Source organism: Salvelinus alpinus, chromosome 6 (genome assembly GCF_045679555.1).
Source record: "Salvelinus alpinus chromosome 6, SLU_Salpinus.1, whole genome shotgun sequence".
In the NCBI taxonomy this organism is placed as follows: Eukaryota; Metazoa; Chordata; class Actinopteri; order Salmoniformes; family Salmonidae; genus Salvelinus; species Salvelinus alpinus.
In genome coordinates this window covers 62,625,711-62,645,030 of record NC_092091.1, presented here as the reverse complement: position 1 = coordinate 62,645,030, position 19,320 = coordinate 62,625,711, and the positions used below count along the sequence as shown (strand labels likewise).

Genomic DNA, 19,320 nt, shown 5'->3' with positions numbered 1-19,320 from the left:
TAGGAAATTGTGTATGGTGCAATATGTACAGTGCATTCGGAAAGAATTCAGACCCCATTACTTTTTCCACATTTTGTTACGTTACAAACTTATACTAAAATTGATTAAATTTAAAATAAATCCTCAATCTACAGGCAATACCCCATAATGACAAAGCGAAAACAGGTTTTTAGAAATGTTTGCAAAAAAAAACATACCTTATTTAAGTAAGTATTCAGACCCTTTGCTATGAGACTCGAAATTGAGCTCAGGTGCATCCTATTTCTATTGATCATCCTTGATATGTTTTCTATCAGAATCATAAAACACGGGACAAGATGTTAAAACTGTCCATTGTGCCAATAGATGGTATGCACTCACATGAGATTTGCCGTGATGTTGACAGAGTGGCATGGGAGGTTTATTTCTTAGACTGGGTTAAGATGTCAATTTTGGGACACATCCTCAGTAGTGTGCCTTCGAATCAGTGGGTGTTTCGGCCTTTAATCACTAAACACCCTCATCAAAGGTGGTCAGCTAAAGGGTGATCAAGCCTTAGCTTGTGTCCCATGCCCAATTAAGATTTCCAAAGGGACTATGCAAGGCAGGGGCGTCCTCTTCCCTGAGCCAGCCCTACAGCTGACCGCATACCTCAGATCTGAATTGGGTTCTCAGGTGGGGGTGGGGGGGTCATGAAGTTATAGCCCAGCAAGGGTCCTTCCGTTTGATCCAGATCCACTGGCTGCCTCTTTCAGCTGCTTGAGAAACTGCTCTGACGGTCTGCCGCAGAGCCTGTCCATGGATTCCAAGTTCTTTCAGCAACCTGATGGTGGAAGAAGCCACAAATCCTCTGCATCCCAATTCAACTGGCCAGACTTTTGCATTCCAGCCACGCTGAGTTGCGTCTGCTGCCAACTCTGTGTAACGCAGTTTCTTACGCTCGTAGGCCTCTTCAACAGAGTTTTCCCACGGGACTGTGAGCTCTATGATGTACACAGCCTTTCGTGAAGGGGACCAGAGTACCATGTCTGGCCTAAGGTTGGTAGAAGCAATCTCAGGTGGAAAAATGAGTTGCTGGCCAATATCGACAAGCATCTTCCAGTCCCGGGCCATGGCTAGGTGTCCAGTTTCTGGCTTCGTAGGAGGATGCTTGGGCCTTTTCTGTCCCTCCCGGATGAATGTTGTTGTTTTGACGGGATTGCTTGCTTTTGGAGGTAATGAATTGGTTGCACTCCTCTTGGTCTCAAGTGCTGCAGCCAGGCTCTTGAGGATCTGATTGTGCCTCCAAGTGTAGCGGCCTTGTGAGAGGCTGGTCTTGCAACCTGTCATTAAATGCCTGAGAGTCGCTGGAGCTGGGCAGAGGGGGCAGGTCGGATCCTCGCCATACCATTGATGTAGGTTTTTTGGTGATGGAAGCACATCATAAACAGCTCTTATGATGAAGCTGATGTTGCTTGCCTCCATTTGCCAAAGCTCACTCCAGTTGATCTTTCTCCTCTCCAGACCTTCCCACCGCGTCCATTGCCCTTGTTTAGCAAGAGAGACAGCCTTTGCACTTCTTGCAGTCTCCTCCTGTCTGCGCACCTCCTCGACTACCAGCTTCCTGCGTTCAGATGTTGTTGCCTTATGGAACGTTGGTTTGCTTGCTGCCAGGCCAAAGCCTCCTTTTCCATGCTGGATATTCCCCACAATGTCTTGGTGTCTCAGGGCTGATGTTGCTTGCTGCACAGCCTTGGATGATGTCCATTTCCGTCCAGTTTGTAGGGGAGGTGCAGCCTTGCTAATGGTCTGGTCTTTGGAGTCCTTCAATGTCATCTGAAGTCTTACTTTAGAGCACTGGTACTCCTCCATTAGACTTGTAAGAGGTAGTTCAAGGACCCCTTTGCCATAGAGGCCGATGTTACTCAGGCATCGTGGGACACCCAGCCATTTCTTCACGTATGAGGTAATGGTTCGCTCCATCTTCTCCACTGTTGTTATTTGGACCTCATAGACGGTGAGTGGCCACATTACCCGGGGGAGAAGTCCAAAGTGTAGGCACCAAAGCTTTAGCTTCCCAGGCAGTAGGGTCTTGTTGATGTTCTCAAGACCGTCGGCGATGTCCTGCCTTACTTGCTGCACTTGATCTTTATCCCGGAGGCTTTCGTTGTACCATCTACCCAGGCTCTTGACGGGTTGCTCAGACACCGTTGGTATTGGGTCATCTCCAATGCAGAACCTCACATCTTTAAGCTGTCCCTTGACTATGGAGATGCTTCGAGATTTGCTTGGCTTGATTTTCATCCGGGCCCACTTGATGTTATCCTGCAGTTTTGCAAGTAGCCGCCTGGTGCATGCTGCAGTGGTGGTCAGTGTAGTCATGTCATCCATGTATGCTCGGATAGGTGGGAGACGGAGCCCTTCCTTAGTTCTCTCACCGCCGACCACCCATCTCGATGCCCTGATGATGACTTCCATGGCCATTTTTTTATTTCACCTTTATTTAACCAGGTAGGCTAGTTGAGAACAAGTTCTCATTTGCAACTGCAACCTGGCCAAGATAAAGCATAGCAGTGTGAACAGACAACAACACAGAGTTACACATGGAGTAAACAATAAACAAGTCAATAACATAGTAGAAGAAAAAAAAGAAAAAAAAGAGAATCTATATACAATGTGTGCAAAAGGCATGAGGAGGTAGGCAATAAATAGGCCATAGGAGCGAATAATTACAATTTAGCAGATTAACACTGGAGTGATAAATCATCAGATGATCATGTGCAAGTAGAGATACTGGTGTGCAAAAGAGCAGAAAAGTAAATAAATAAAAACAGTATGGGGGTGAGGTAGGTAAACTGGGTGGGCTATATACCGATGGACTATGTACAGCTGCAGCGATCGGTTAGCTGCTCAGATAGCAGATGTTTGAAGTTGTTGAGGGAGATAAAAGTCTCCAACTTCAGAGATTTTTGCAATTCGTTCCAGTCGCAGGCAGCAGAGAACTGGAAGGAAAGGCGGCCAAATGAGGTTTTGGCTTTAGGGATGATCAGTGAGATACACCTGCTGGAGTGCGTGCTATGGGAAAGCCTTGGCCAGGTCGATGAAGACGGCCATATTGAAGGCCAGAGGTGAAATTGTACAGCCTGCCATTATGCCTACTTCCAAGCGCTGCCATGTTGTTGTGAAGTCAGGTGTTGTGAAACACAATTGCAGGTCTTGGAAATAGGCCTTTACCAGTGTAGTGATGGGTTCTGGTACGTGGAAAATGTTGAAGGATTCCCAGAGGAGTTCATGGGGAACTGAGCCAAAGGCATTGGCCAGGTCGAGGAAGATGACATAGAGGTCTCTCTTGTCCTTCTTAGCTGTTTGGATCTGGTGCCAAATCATACTAGTATGTTCCAGGCAACCAGAGAAACCAGGAATGCCTGCTTTCTGTACAGATGTATCAATGTACTTGTTCCTTTCCAGGTAAGTAGACAGCCTCTGTGCTATTATACTGAAAAAAAAATAACTTGATTGGAGTCCACCTGTAGTAATTTCAATTGATTGGACATGATTTGGAAAGGCGCACGCCTGTCTATATAAGGTCCCACAGTTGACAGTGCATGTCAGAGCAAAAACCGAACTATGAAGTCGAGGGAATTGTCCGTAGAGCTCCGAGACAGGATTGTGTCGAGGCACAGATCTGCGGAAGGGTACAAAAATATTTCTGCAGCATTGAAGGTCCCCAAGAACACAGTGGCCTCCATCATTCTTAAATTGAAGAAGTTTGGACCACCAAGACTCCAAGAGCTGGCCACCAGGCCAAGCTGAGCAATCGGGGGAGAAGGCCTTGGTCAGGGAGGTGACCAAGAACCCGATGGTCACTGTGACAGAGTTCCAGAGTTTCTCTGTGGAGATGGAAAAACCTTCCAGAAGGACATTCATCTCTGCAGCACTCCACCAATCAGGCCGTTATGGTAGAGTGGCCAGACAGAAACCACTCCTCAGTAAAAGGCACATAACAGCCCGCTTGGAATTTGCCAAAAGGCACCTAAAGGACTCTGACAATGAGAAACAAGATGAAACCAAGATTGAACTCTTTGGTCTGAATGCCAAGCCTCACGTCTGGAGGAAACCTGGTGAAGCATGGTGGTGGCACCATCATGCTGTGGGAATGTTTTTCAGCGGCAGGGACTGGGAGACTAGTCAGGCTTGAGGGAAAGATGAACGTAGTAAAGGACAGAGAGATCCTGCTCCAGAGCGTTCAGGACCTGGGGTGAAGGTTCCCCTTCCAACAGAACAAAGAACCTAAGCACACAGCAAAGACAACGCAGGAGTGGCTTCGAGACAAGTCTCTGAATGTCCTTGAGCGGCCCAGCCAGAGCCCGGACTTGAACACGATCGAACATTTCTGGAGAGACTGTGAAATAGCTATGCAGCGACGCTCCCAATCCAACCTGACAGAGCTTGAGAGGATCTGCAGAAAAGAATGGGAGAAACTCCACAAATACAGGTGTGCCAAGCTTGTTGCGTCATACCCAAGAAGACTCGAGGCTGTAATCTCTGCCAAAGGTGGTTCAACAAAGTACTGAGTAAAAGGTCTGAATACTTAGACAGGTGTGTGCCTTCCCAAATCATGTCCAATCAATTGAATTGAACATAGGTGAACTCCAAACAAGTTGTAGAAACATCTCAAGGATGATCAATGGAAACAGGATGCACCTGAGCTCAATTTCGAGTCTCAAAGCAAAGGGTCTGAATAGTTATGTAAATAAGGTATTTCTGTTTTTATTTGCCAAAATGTTTAAAAAACAGTTTTTCCACTTTGTCATTATGGGGTATTCTATGTAGGTTGATGAGGGAAACTATTTAATCAATTTTAAAATAAGGCTGTAACGTAACAAAATGTGGAAAAGGGGAAGGGGTCTGAATACTTTCAGAATGCATTGTACACAGGGTACCAGTACCAAGTCGATGTGCAGGGTTACGAGGTAATTGAGGTACTGTAGATATCTACATATAACTAGGAATAAAGTGACTAGGCAACAGGATAGATAATAAACAGTAGCAGCAGGGTATGTGCTGAGTCCAAAAAAAGTTTGTGCAAAAAGGGTCAATGCAGATAGTTAAATAGTTACCTGGACTAACTATTTAGCAGTCTTATGGCTTGCGGGTAAAAGCTATTCAGGGTTCTGTTGGTTCCAGACTTGGTGCAACAATACCGCTTTCCGTGCGGGAGCAGAGAGAACAGTCTATGACTTGGATGGTTGGAGTCTGACAATTTCTAGGGCCTTCTTCTGACAACACCTGGTATAGAGGTCCTGGATGGCAGGGAGCTCGGTCCCAATGATGTACTGGGCCGTATGCACTACCCTCTGTAGTGCCTTGCGATTGGATGCCAAGCAGTTGCCATAACAAGCGGTGATGCAGCCAGTCAAGATGCTCTCAATTGTGTAGCTGTAGAACCTTTTGAGGATCTGAGGGCGAATGACAAATCTTTTAAGCCTCCTGAGAGGGAAGACGTGTTGTCATGCCCTCTTCACGACTGTGTTGATGTGTGGACCATGACAGATCCTAGGTGGACACCGAGGAACTTGAAGCTCTCGACCCGTTCCAATACAGCCCCGTCGATGTGAATGGGGTGTGCTCGGCCCTCCGTTTCCTGTAGTCCACAATCAGCTCTGTTGTCTTGCTGACGTTGAGGGAATCACTGTCATAATATGGATGCCAAGAGTGTGCAAAGCTGTCAAGGAAAAGGATGGCTACTTTGAAGAATCTCAAATATAAAATATATTTTGATTTGTTTAACACTTTTTAGATACTACATGATTCCATGTGTTATTTCATAGGTTTGATGTCTTAACTATTATTCTACAATGTAGAAAACAGTACAAATAAAGAAAAATCCTGTAATGAGTAGGTGTGTCCAAAAACTTTTGACTGGTACTGTATATGAAGCACCTTTTTATAGAGGGTAGAGTTGAGATTGCATAGGATTTTCCTTTCTATTTTGTATATGGACTTGAAGATTACGTCAATCAATGCCAGGGGGATACGAAACCTGTTGAAGATTAAAGCTTTTTTTTTGTAAGGACTGCAACGCAGATCTTGTATTCGTTCAAGAAACACATTAATGTAAAGAGGACTATAATTTGGTGAAGAATCAGTGGGGCAGTGACATTTTCTTGGCCCACGGGACTAATCATTCAGCTGGGGTTACACATTTTAGCACATCATTTTGAAGGGATTTTCTTTTACATGGACAAATTATTTGTGTTGTTTAATGTATATGGATACTGTTCTAGTCCTCCAAATGACTTACTTCTGAGAAAATATCCACCCAGTCAGATTATAGTTGGGGGGGGATTTTAATATGGTTTATTATAATGAGACTGATAGATTAGCCCATAGGCCTAACATTGGTGTGAACAAATTGATGAATTTCCTCCAATGCCTGGACTTAATTGACATATGGCGAGTTAAAATCCCTGTAGAGAAACAGTACACATGGAGTAATAGAGATCGTTCACTACAATCAAAAATTGACTTGTGGGTGATAACCTCTAGTCTTGAGCCCAACACTGTCGAGGTAAAAATACTGCCTGCAGTCCTGGCGGATCATAAAGTCATATGGCTGACTAAGAATGTGCAGTAATGATGATAAGAAATACTCTGGTGGTTATTGGAAATTGAATAACTCATTATTGCATGATGATTTAAAAAATGTGGTTAAGAATCACATTTTTGTTTATTGGAATTTAGCTACCTCTAATGCAGAATATGGGAAATATTGGGAACTGCTGAAATTTAAAATTTGCTCAGCCTGTATTACTTATGGGAAACAGCTTGCTTTAAGAAGGAAATATAAGGTAGCTGAGCTCTGATATCACCGAGATTGAGCATCTTGATCTTAATGAGAAAGCTAAATTGAATGATTTACAGAATCAACTAGATACATTATAAGAGGAAAAGGCTAGAGGAGCCTTCATAAGATCCAGAAAACAATGGCTTGAAAAAGGCGAAAAAAACAGTAGATACTTTTTTAATTGGGACCTCAACACACTTCGGAAATTTAAGATTAATGGGGTAACCTCTGAGGATAGAGAGTTGTTATCAGACTTTACCACTAAGTTTTATGATAATCTTTACTCCTTAGATAATAGTTTGAGTGACTCTAAGGATCTCCTTGATTCTATAGAGAATGTTAATTCGGTTAGTGAAGAATTCAAATCGGTCTTGTTGTCAAGATTTATCCATTACGGACATCCAACATCATGTTGCTCAATTAAAAAATAACATCTCCAGGTTGTGATGGATTAACCTCTGAATTTTACAAGACCTCTGAAGAAATAACACTTTTTTTAACTTGAAACCTTTAAGGAGGCTATAAAGAAGGGAGAACTACCCATCTCTCTGAAGCAAGGGGCTATTACTCTAATACCTAAACCACACAAGGATCTCTTAATTATTGATAATTGGCATCCAATCACACTCCTAAATAACGACTACAAAATGATAGTCTCAATCTTTGCGAAAAGGTTAAAGTGGTGCTTGAATGATCTGATTGATGAATGTCAATCAGGGTTTATGAAAGGGTGCCATATATCTAATAATCTGAGGCTGGTGTTAGATTTGGTTGAGTATTGTGATCTATTGGATGACTTCCCTGTTATCTTATTTTTTAATTTTCAGACAAGCATTTGTCACAAATTTGATCTTTCATTGTCTTAAGCATTTGAAGTTTGGTAAATTTTTTGTTGATGCTATTAGAACTCTGTATAATGGTGGCAATAGCTGTATCAAACTCTGCCATGGAACATCTTCAAAGTTTAACATTTACAAAGGAATACGACAAGGTTGTCCAATCTCACCTTTTTAATTTTTGTTAGTATCTCAAACCTTATGCTCATTAGTTCATCAAAGTCAATTTGAATGCATTACATTCCAGGCCAGAGAGATTAAGATATCCCAACTGCCGATGACACCTCACTTAATTTGAAAAATGTGTCACAAGCTAGATTAGCATTGGATATTGTGAAGCAGTTCTCCAAAATCTCAGGTTTGATATTAAATCTTTCCAAATGCGAGATCTTTGTTCTGAAAGGAGCTTTCAATCCAGCAGATTGTAACATCTCTGAAAAAATATACTGTAACCTACCTCGGTGTAAAGAGCACCAAAAATCTTAAGGCTGTGAATGATCTTAATTTGAATCCTGTAACTGAATCTATCAAAAATAAATGATCTTCATGGTTAGGGAGAGATTTAAGTCTTCAAGGGATGGTGCTTTTATCCAAAGCTGAGGGGCTATCTCGTGCATCCTATCTTTTTTCATCTATTGACATTCCCAAATGCACTTGCTGTACCTTAGATAGGCTATTGTACAACTTCATCTTGAAAAACAAGCCAGATAAGATAAAAATAGATGTTATCACCAACTGGGTTTGTAATGGCGGTCTAAATGTCTTTGACATCACTCTCTTTAATCAGATATAAAAAGTCAACTGGGTTAAAAGGTACTTAAAAAATCCTCATAGTTTCTGGAATATTATACCTCATTTTGTTTTTCAGAAGCTCGGATGGCTTAATTTTCTACTACAAAGTCCCTATATTGTGGGTAAACTTCCAATGAAGTTGGCGGCTTTTCACAAGCAGGTTTTAACGTGCTGGGCTTTGCTGTATAAACAACTTTTCACCTCATAAATGTTTTATATGGAATAATTGTTCGATATTACATAGAAACAAGATGTTATTTTACCGTAACTGGTTCTCAAAAGACTTTGTCCTTTGTCTAGCCAATTAGTAAGAATTAGTGGCAGTCAATTTACGTGGAGAGAATGTATGGAAAGATACAACTTCAAGGTTTCAAGCAAGGAATATGACACTTATAAAAGCTATACCTAGTGGGATAAAATCTTTACTTCAGAATAATGCATATTTTGAAACATCTATTGTAAGCGATATCCAGGTGAATGGCATAAGTTCACTAGATAAGAAATTCAACAATCGTTCATTAAGGGATATTTTCTACAGGAAATCTATTCCTTCTTGCTATATTTTGTTGGGCTTCATCGTTTGATGTAAACTGGCACCGTGCTTGGCTCACTCCACACAAATGTATGGTGACCAATAAAGTAAAGGTGATCTCCTTTAAGATTATCCATAGATTCTACCCGTATAATAGCTTGATTTCTAAATATATACCTAGTGTTACCAGTGAATGCAGTTTCTGTGAACAATAAACTGAATATGTTGAACACTTGTTTTGAAAATAGTTTACATAGTGAGGTGTTCTGGACTGATGTAAAACTATATCTTGGCAACAAAATGCATACAACCATTGAAATATCTAAGTTTGACATATTATTTTACTACACTGATTCCACAATTGAACGTCAGTATGTCATAAATCTCTATTTTATTAGGAATATTTTTCATAAAAATTCAACATTTATGAAGAAAAAGTCAAATTGTTAAAAATCTGATTTGGATTTTTTTGTTGTTGAATCATTCAAACGTATGCCAAACAAAATGGCAATGTATTCGGTACATGTCTGTATTTGATTTGATATAATGTGGATTTGTATCATTATTTATTTGTGTAATCCCTCTGGCTGTTCTGTTTTTTGTATGTTACTGTTTAATAATCTTTCTTTATTTAAACTTCCTATTCATAAATAAAACGAAAATAAATAAATAACCTAAAACTTCACTATTCCACCACTTTGGCCCCATCTGATCCTATACCAGGCCGGCTGCCTGGGAGGACGGGACACTATCGTTCAACACACCTTGTAAATCTTCTGCAGTAAAATCACGTAAAGTTCTTCTCTGCAGCTGGCACAAAATATATTTTCTGTGATTTAGATTCCATTTCAATGAACGCTAAGAAGCCAAGCTAACCGAAGCACACGTTATTCCTATCACTCTCTATTGATTCTCTATTAACTTCAGCCTACTATTAGGATCCCTCGCCCTGGATCTTCCTCTACTACTCTCTTCACTACCTTAGCATACTACACTGACTCTGGCAACCTCAATCTGCCATTCTCTCACTGGACACTTCTGATCTCCAGCAATGGAGACCCCTACAGTTAATACACACAGCGATTCCGTTTACACTGAAGAAGAGAGTCTTTTTTGGTTGGTGTCATAGCTCAAAGGGGGGGGTTAAACAAAAAAGGTATGCGCACTGTTCTTTGAAATACGGTAATGCTTATTACATCTCACATCAAATCTCCTATGATCAGTATATTTCAAGCTGAGAGCAGACTTGTTTAGAAAGAACAGTGTGTTAGCAAGAATACAGTAGAAAATAATAGAACGACTTTATCCCATCTACATCACCTCAGTAAGGTAAATATTTAACTGTCCTTGTTCTAGCCTAGGTTTACTGTCTCTCTAAAAACAGGTATTTACAGTTAACAAAGGGTTGAGGGGTATGTGATTAATTAACCTCTTGTCCCAAGACACTTCACATGATAATTATATTATGTCAACTAAAAAATGGTTCCCAGATATCCCCTTTTGTACATCTCAAGCCACAGTGCTACGATTTCTTCCCATTGTGGACACTCCTATGTCTGATAAGGTTACTCAGGAAGGCAAAGCTCTTGTAACACAGTTTGCACTTGAAGGGCCTCTCCTTGGTGTGAACGGTCTGGTGCCTCTTCACATAGTTTGCCTCAGTGAAACGCTTCCCACACGTGGGGCATGCGTGCGGCTTGTCTGCATCCGACCTAACGCTTGGCCTCCCACGTTGTGAGCCAATAACACCAGAGGAGGTAGAAGCAGGTGCCACCACCAGGTGGTTAGTGTTTGAGCTCCCTCCTTGACCTCTAGCCATTGTTTGGGTGTTGTTGGGATTGTGTTCTGTGTTATAGGCTAGGTACCTCCTGTGGTGAATGCCCATCCTGACCGTGTCTGTATTGGTGGGGTAAACCTGAGGTAACTGAGGAAGGCTAGACCCAGGTCCAGACATTATATGAACCCATTCACCAGGCATTAGATGAGACCCTGAAGGAAAAGACAGACTTGCTGATAGACTACCACCAGATGGGTCTCCCACCACTCTCTCTGAAGGCTGAAGCCCAGGGTGATCTGCTCTGTTCATAATGGATACTGTGGTGGTTGTATCATAGGAACAGGAGGGTTTATCTCCATCAGCCCCAGGCCCTGCTTCATCCCTGCACTGAGACTGTGAAGAGAATGGTCTGGGCTGCAGACTGGATCCCTGACTGGAGCCTCCATCTCTCTGATGACCACCAGGACTGAGGTGGTTCAATCCACCTGTCCACTGGTTGTGTTCTATGTGGTGGTGGAGTCTTTGTCCCTCGTGTTTCGGTCCTAGTTCCGAATCGGGAAGGAAGCGCGATGGCTCCTGATCCAGGGTTCTGATCCAGGGCCAGGGTTTGTGACCAGCCGCCTCAGAGGTCCAGTCTCTTCCACCAGCAACACCGGATATCAGCAGGTCATCATGGACTGCAGACTGTAAACACAAATTGTACAGAAGAGCATATAAAGGTTTATATAAGAAACTCTTTGCTGTACAAACAGAAACATGATATTATACAATGTTAACCACAGTTAAGCCCTTCTCTAACACTGTGATTCAAGTACCTAACAATATGGAGCCATTGGAGTGTATTATAAAAACAATGTCCATATGTGTTCATTCAAGAATTAAGTATAATGCTTTGTTTTGACTGAGATAAGGGAAACTCAGTCCCTGCAATGATACAAAAATAACCAAGTCTGTCAGCACAGAGTTGATTTCGTATTTAATTTCAACAAAATTGTTATACGCTCACATAACTCTGAAGTACAGTACTTTTATTGCGCAAAGCGATGTGACAAGTAGAATAACTTTCCTCACTATGGTAACACTTGACCTTTTCTGTCAATCTGGTACCCTCGCTTAAATTTTTTTTATTTTAGAATACTTTTGAAAAGGTTCAACATTACACACAGCTTCAGTACTTCATGTCAAGTAAACATGAATTAAGGCACTATCCTTACCTCACTATAAAATCTAAAAGGGACATAGTTGTCACTTTTCATCAGTGAAGCATTTTTACAGACACCATAACACCAACCATCACCATATAATCTATCTGCCTCATCATACTCATTCTTTCCTCAGTTCACCTCATCTAGTTCCCCACTACATCCAAAACCAACAGAATTAACTACAAAGACTCAAGTAGCTCCCCTCTGAGAACCTCTTTCTGCAGTGTGTACAGGCGAATGGCCTCTCTCCTGTGTGCATCTTCAGGCTCATCTTCAGCTGGTCCTGGTGGGAGAACCTCTTCTCACACTGGGGGCAGCTGTAGGGTTTCTCCCCTGTGTGGACCATCTGGTGCCTTTTCAGCTTGGACGAGTGAGAGTAACTTGCCTGGCACAGGTGGCAACCAAACAGATTCTCCCCCATGTGCATCCTCTGGTGGATCTCCACCTGTTGGGGGAAACTGAAGGCTTTCCCACACAACGAACATGGGAAGCGCTTCTCTTTGCCACCGGATCTACTGATGGCATTACTACTACTGTAATTTGTTAATGGGCTTGTGTAGCCATTTAGTGTTGAGGCACTGGCATTGTCTGGTTTAACATAAGGAGAGTGTGAGGAGGACGAAGGTCAGGGTCCATGTTCCAGTTGAAAAATCCTATATAAGGCAGGCTGAAGGCAGCACCTGTTAGGGCAGTGGTCACCAACCGGTCGACCGACAAACATTTCTGTAAAAAAAAACAATGATAAAGCCTTGCGTTCCTTTATATTTTTACTTGTCTCGCACTGTTGGCGGAAGGTGCAACTGATTCAGCTGTGTTCCCATTGTACCTTCCGACACATGAAATGGTTCAAACTCTGCCTTCCTGGCAGGCCCGGAGAGCAAATCAAGTGCACTATAGGCCTACCTCCGGCCAATCGGACGGCTCAGATTACCGTGTCTGCAGTAACGTAGAAAGCTTAAAAGACAGCTACAGCAAAGTTGATGCTGTGAGATTTTAAAACGTTTAAAATCATGACTAGAGAGAGACTGTCCACGAATAGCAAAGAGCTGCTGTTTTTATGAGTGAGCTCATGTTTAAGTTCTTACTCAGCCCTGTCAACACTTTGTATTCAACACGTTTATAAGCAATACAATGCACATTCTTCCTACTTCCACTGGCACTACAACAAGCACTGTAGTTGTAATGAATGAGTAGGAAAGTGTATTGATAGGCTTGCTTTGTTGTTATTATTAGCGGGTTGTTTTTTTTATATATTGAAGAATATTTCACTTTCTCTTTTCATCGGAGCAACAACATGTGCATGAGGCAGACATAATGGGGTGCGACTCCAGACCTTTTTGGTCAGTGACAGCAGCGGAAAGAGAGAGTGGAGGGACATTGAGAGGCCTATCTGCCGCTCTCTCCCTCAGCTGAGACGGACCATCAGATGCAGGCACCATCAGCTCAGTAAAATGAAAAAAATTATTTAAATGTACGCTCACTCAGCGATGCCTCACAAGTAATACAACAACTGATCATATGGCCTATCTCAGATTTTGAAATATAAGTTTTACAAATTGTCCAAACAACAATGCATTGGCATGGAAAGTCAAGCAAAGCCAATATGCAGTGATAATGTATTGGGCCTATAGCCTACTGCACAAACCTCATTGCTACAGTACTATTTTTAATAGATTCATGTTGTATAAGCTTGCATTTTGACTCAGAAAGTGATCTTTACTCAGAAAAGGTTCGTGACCACTGTGTTAGGGGGTTAACCTGAGGCGCCATCAGTCTCTCTGAATCACAACTATAGGAGCAGCGCTAGCAGCGTCTGTTCTCTCCAGCAACATACGGACACCTCCCTGTCCCGGATCGAATCTACACCTTGCCCTGGTCTCAGCCAGTCTGTTGTCATGGAGACCAAGCTTGGATGTTGTTTTGTGATCAACTGTCTGTTTCTGGTTAACAGTGCTGTTCCCCAGCCCAGAATTGAGGACGCTGTTCCATCCACTGACCTCCACTATGTCGCCTCTGGTCCTGGCCTGCTTAGTGATGTTGTCCCCTGGGCCCTTGGCTGCACCGGTCTGGGTCTGGGAATCCAAGATGGCCGCCCAATCTCTGTTAGCCTCCAGCCAACCACCTGTAGGAAGAGTTTAGAAAATAGACTAAAAACATGGCAGAGAAAACTCTACATATGGAGTTTTTTGTCAATTACCTGGTCAAGTTCATACATTATGTGTATGTAAACATAAGTTTCATTTAATGAATGAATGAAGAAAATGAAGACCAAAAAATTGTCGGGGACATAAATTTTCCCATTGAAGATCTATTACTGTATGTAGGCTATATGTATTTCTCCCTTACCTTGCTCCCCCATCTTTAGTCCACTCATCAAATCAATGCTCTCTGGTCCATCTTCTATTTCCTCTTTGACCAGCAGCAGATCAGGCTTCCCATCCTCCATGTCTACTGACTGTAAGAGATACAGAGTGAGAGGATGTTGGATCAAGAAATCAGATATGAGCACCCAGCTATGGAGCATCTTCTGATTGGGCAATGAAGGATTGCTATGAGTACTATGCCAACATGTAAGTTAATTTGCTACTGGTTAGATGTTAATGGTGTGATAACTCAAAGACATTGTCCCATACTTAAGACAAAATGTATCAAGACCTGGGCCCGTATCCACAAAGTCTCAGATCGAGGATCAGGTCCCCACCTGTCTACATATTCTTATTCATTAAGAGTATGTAGACAAAACTGATCCTAGATCGCACTCCTACTCTGAGACACTGTGGATACGGGCCCTGACCTAATACCATGCAGACAATAGTTTACAGTTGGCTCACCTCAGTGATACTGTGTGTGGTTCTGTGTTGCTCAGCTGGGTCCTCTGTGGGTTCAAGAGGAGGTGTAGTCTGGTTGTCCTCCATGACCATGGTCTCCTCAGAGTTCCCCAGACCCTCCTCCTCCTGGAAAAGACAGGCGATACAGATTACACAGACATACACTCCCTCCCCTCAGGTACATACACACAGATAATAACACACTTTCAACATGGAGTGTTTACCCATCCCCACTACATTTAAGTCCTATACTGTAGTCACAGAATGACTTCATTGTCGTTAAACCCATCATGGTGGACATAAAATATGGTGTGGGTAAATATAAGTTAGCTATGTCATCATCAGACAAACTTGACTAAACTATTTTGACATGTACATTAGGTGTTTGTTAGTGTGTGGATATGTGTAGGTATATTTATTATATTTAAGTCTATATTGGTTATAAAGCGCCTTCTTAATGAAAGCCTTAGAATGAAAAGTCCCATTTTGGGTTTATTGAACATAAACAAGTGTCAAATACACCATATGAATACCACACATAGAAATCTGCATGAACTTCATTTTTTATTAAAAGTGTCTTGGGAAAAAATTTATTAGTGGATGGAAGTAATGAAACATAATTTGTGAACATCATATATCCTACACAGTACAAACACAATATGAAACAGACTTTTTAGGCTTATATATCACACGTCTGGATGCAATATTCTACTCAGGAATATTCAACACTGAAATTGATTACTCTCGTTATTCCAAATGCATCTGTGGATCTTTTCTGTTGACAACAATGAAAATGAATCTTTGTCTTTAATGCAGGGTTTGATGTACACATCAGAAGATATGGAGTGGAATGTTTTTTCTGCTGGTGTCTCCCGAGGTAGCTCCTTTCAGAGAACCTCTTCCTGGAGTGCGTACAGGCAAATGGCCTTTCTCACGTGTGGACCTTCAGGTGCCTTTTCAGGTCACCTGCCTGGGCGAAGCGCATGGGACACTGGGTACAGCTGTAGGGTTTCTCCCCTGTGTGGACCCTCTGGTGCCTTTTCAGGTCACCAGCCTGGGCGAAGCACATGTGACACTGGGTACAGCTGAAGGGTTTCACCCCTGTGTGGACCCTCTGGTGCCTCTTCAGGTTACCCGCATGGGCAAAGCGCATGTGACACTGGTTACAGGTAAAGGGTTTCACCCCTGTGTGGACCCTCTGATGGATCTCCACCTTCTGGGAGCAGCTGAAGCCTTTGTTACAAAACATGCAGAGGAACCGCTTCTCTTTACCACCCGTTGTTGCTCCCCCTTCCCGCGCCTTGGCCTTTTGGTCGTTTGAGTTCGATACCTGATCGAAAAGGACATGGCCTTGTGATTTGGAAGGTGCCATCAACATGGTCACTCGGTGTAAAGGGGAGTGGGTTGCTACATTTAGATTGGTCTCTGAGCTTTCTCTGTAGTCTAAGAAGTCACTGGTGTTGCTCTGCGAGTGTCCTTTTCCTAAGTGAGCCTTGTCTGCATTCCATGTCAGAGGAGGGTCGCTCTCCACTTTCACAGTGACCTCATCTACGACCAGACCCTCCCCTTTCTTATCTAGGAACCCTTCAGAGTATACACTACTGCTGTACTGGTTCCAGTCCCCTCTCATTGGATTAGTCTGTGTATCTAAGCCCACAGGCATGTCACCAGATATCATCTGTGTCTCTGTAGCGTATGAACAGGACGGATCATTGTGAGTCTGTAACGCGTCAGAGTCCTTACGGGACAGAACCGTCCTCGGGCTACCGTAAAGTAAATACTCTGTGCAGGGAGCAGGAGGACAGCCCAGTCGCCCCAGCCCCGATAAAGTCTTCGTGTCTGATTTGAGGACGGCGTTCGGCGTTCCACTGACCTCCGTGATGCTTCGTCGGGTCCTGGGCCGCACTGAGGTGGTGGTGGGGTCCTCTGTGGCTACAGGGGGCTCTGTAGCCGCACCAGTCTGGATGTCTCTGCTGTGCCGTAGGTCCTCTTCTCCTTCAGACCTCTCCAGCTTAACCCCAGGACCTGCAGCCTCTGCATCTGCAGACTGACACAAAAAGAGAGGAGGTTATTACCGGTACATGAGTTGGATAACAATGTCGTAGGGAAGATAACAATGCCTCTATGGCAGATGAATTAGGATATACATTTAAGCAAGTGAATAATTAAGTTAAGAATAAATTATTATTTACAATGACAGCCTACCCCGGCCAAACCTGGGCCAATTATGCGCCGCCCTGATTGGACTCCCAATCACATGCCGGATGTGATACAGCCTGGATTCGAACTAAGGACTGTAGTGATGCCTCTTGCACTGAGGTGCAGTGCCTTAGACAGCTGCGCCACTCGGGAGCGCTAAACAGGCCACATTTGAGTTACAAATAACAAATGTTTTATGCAACACTATTACACTAACCTCTATCACGATAACATGCTGGGTTGAGGTTTCACTCCCCTCATCAACAGTGATTGGTTGGTCATCTCTCCATGTATTGTGTACCACGGGCTTCACAAAGCTCCTGTGGCCTCCAGTGAGATGTCCTTCACCTGAAAGAGTTATTGGGGGGAAAGAGGTGGTTAGATTAGCTACTGTGAATGTTCAACGGTATATTGTACATTATTGACACTGTCTAGAAATGGCAAGGACGTAAGGTAATTCATCTCATAAGTTCATGACATAGTAGGTAGGTAGCCTAGTGTTTAGAGGGTCGGGCCAGAAACCAGATGGTCGCTGGTTCGAACACCCGAACCAACAGGGTTAAAAAAACAACTATATGTTGATATACCCTTGAGCAAGGCACTACTATGGCAGACTCTGTAAAACAACACATTCCACTGCACCTATCTAGTGTGTGACAAAACATTTTTTACTATCTATGTATTATGTTCCATGTATTACATTGTTGTCATTGAGTAAATCATAGTAAATGCTGTAAATTAATAATCAGGTTAGAATATATTGTTTCTTTGCTAAATAATCTGGGGAATTATTGCATACTATCCAAAAACAGACCAATACCCAATTCTGGGTAACACCTATGACACATGTGCAGCTAGGAACGGGGCGACAACCCCTGCCTTATGCAAAATGTACCTCTTGCCATTCCTCTGTATTTGTCGAGGATTTTGACACTACTGGGTCGAATGGCGAGGACGCGCTCCCGTGCCACCTTCAGTTCTAGTAGCTGTAGTCTCCTCCGCAATGCCCTGTTTTCTTTCTGGCTTTGAGTTATTTCCAAACGAAACACTGCATAGTCGTCGTCTACGAGTTTACAGATCTCTGACACGGCTGCATTCGCTAGCACCTCCATAATGGAGGCTATTTGAGTGTGAAAAACCATACAGTTAGCCATTGTAAGCTAACGTTAGCAGCTAGCTAGCGTTACCTAGATAACACTTATCAACTAAGTCCTGTCTCCAACGCGAATTAAAGACTACATGTCGTAAGTATGTGATGCTATGAAGTTAAATTATTAATATTTTGAATTCCAGGGTGTTAATAAACATCTAAATAACAACAAAAACGCAAACATGGAAATTGTTCTTGTGTTCACTTCCGTTTACAGTCTTCTTTGTGTGGTTTTCCGGCAGACTAGACCCTTAGTTGCATATTGCTGCCTTTCACAGGTCGTAGTGTGAATTTCACATTTTGTTCACAGGAAATGGAAAAGTAGATTGGGGGAATTTAATTGCACCACCATCTTACCCTACATACACGGCACTATCCCCAACAAACCTACCCCCCCACTGTCCCCAACAAACCTACCACCCCTTCCCACTACTTTGGCCCTAAAAAGTCCTACACCAGGCCGTTGGCCTGGGAGGATGGAACCCATTCTCAAAACCCCCTGTAGTTCTTCTGCACTATAATCTCGGACACCAAAAAACGTATCTGCTACTACTACCAAATCAATCTTCTGGAATATCTGTTCCATCTGTACGGTGCAATTAATGACCATAGCAATAAACGCCAAGAAGCCAACCTTACTAAAGCACAAATAGCTTGGGTCACTCTGTACTGGCCTACTACTCACAGGGATCCTCTCAGGCTCCTTCACCCTTTGCCCATCATCATCTACTTTCCTCACTGCCTCAGCTTGACACTTTCTGCACTGCTTGAACCCCGGCAACCTCAAACTGTCTCTCTCGCACCAGACACTTCTGATCCCCAGCAATATGGGCACCCCCACAATTGACACAGCTTTTTCCACTGAAACACACCCCTTTGTCCCATGCCCTCCTACACACTTCTCACATCTTGGAATATTCTTCCTACACATTACCATAAGTTTGACAGCTAAAACACAGTAGGGGGTTCAAAACAAAAGCTCTCAACGGATAACTTACATATTCTAACATGACTTTATCGGGTAAACACTGGGGAGGGGAAAAAGTAAAGACGAGGTCACTTCAGTCTCGCGCTCTCCACCGAGTCTGCATCACACCAAACGGCGGGCCTCATTTACACTGAAGAGAAAGGATGTTATTGGTTGGTGTCATAGCTCAAAGGGTGTGGTTAAATTCAAAAGCAAGCTGTTCTTTGAA

At 43.0% G+C, this 19,320-nt stretch overlaps 1 protein-coding gene across 1 annotated transcript; it reads right to left on the bottom strand.

Moving 5' to 3' along the window:
• Positions 1 to 6,966: 6,966 nt before the first annotated feature.
• LOC139577671 (uncharacterized) lies at positions 6,967 to 18,348 on the bottom strand. Its single transcript, XM_071404831.1, has 7 exons — positions 17,870 to 18,348; positions 17,192 to 17,322; positions 16,649 to 16,822; positions 14,779 to 14,901; positions 14,294 to 14,402; positions 13,945 to 14,069; positions 6,967 to 11,426 (listed from the first exon to the last, which is right to left on the bottom strand). The coding sequence occupies exons 1-7, from the start codon at positions 18,126 to 18,128 to the stop codon at positions 10,488 to 10,490; spliced, it is 1,860 nt and encodes a 619-aa protein (XP_071260932.1). The 5' UTR covers positions 18,129 to 18,348; the 3' UTR covers positions 6,967 to 10,487.
• Between the last annotated feature and the right edge of the window lie 972 nt (positions 18,349 to 19,320).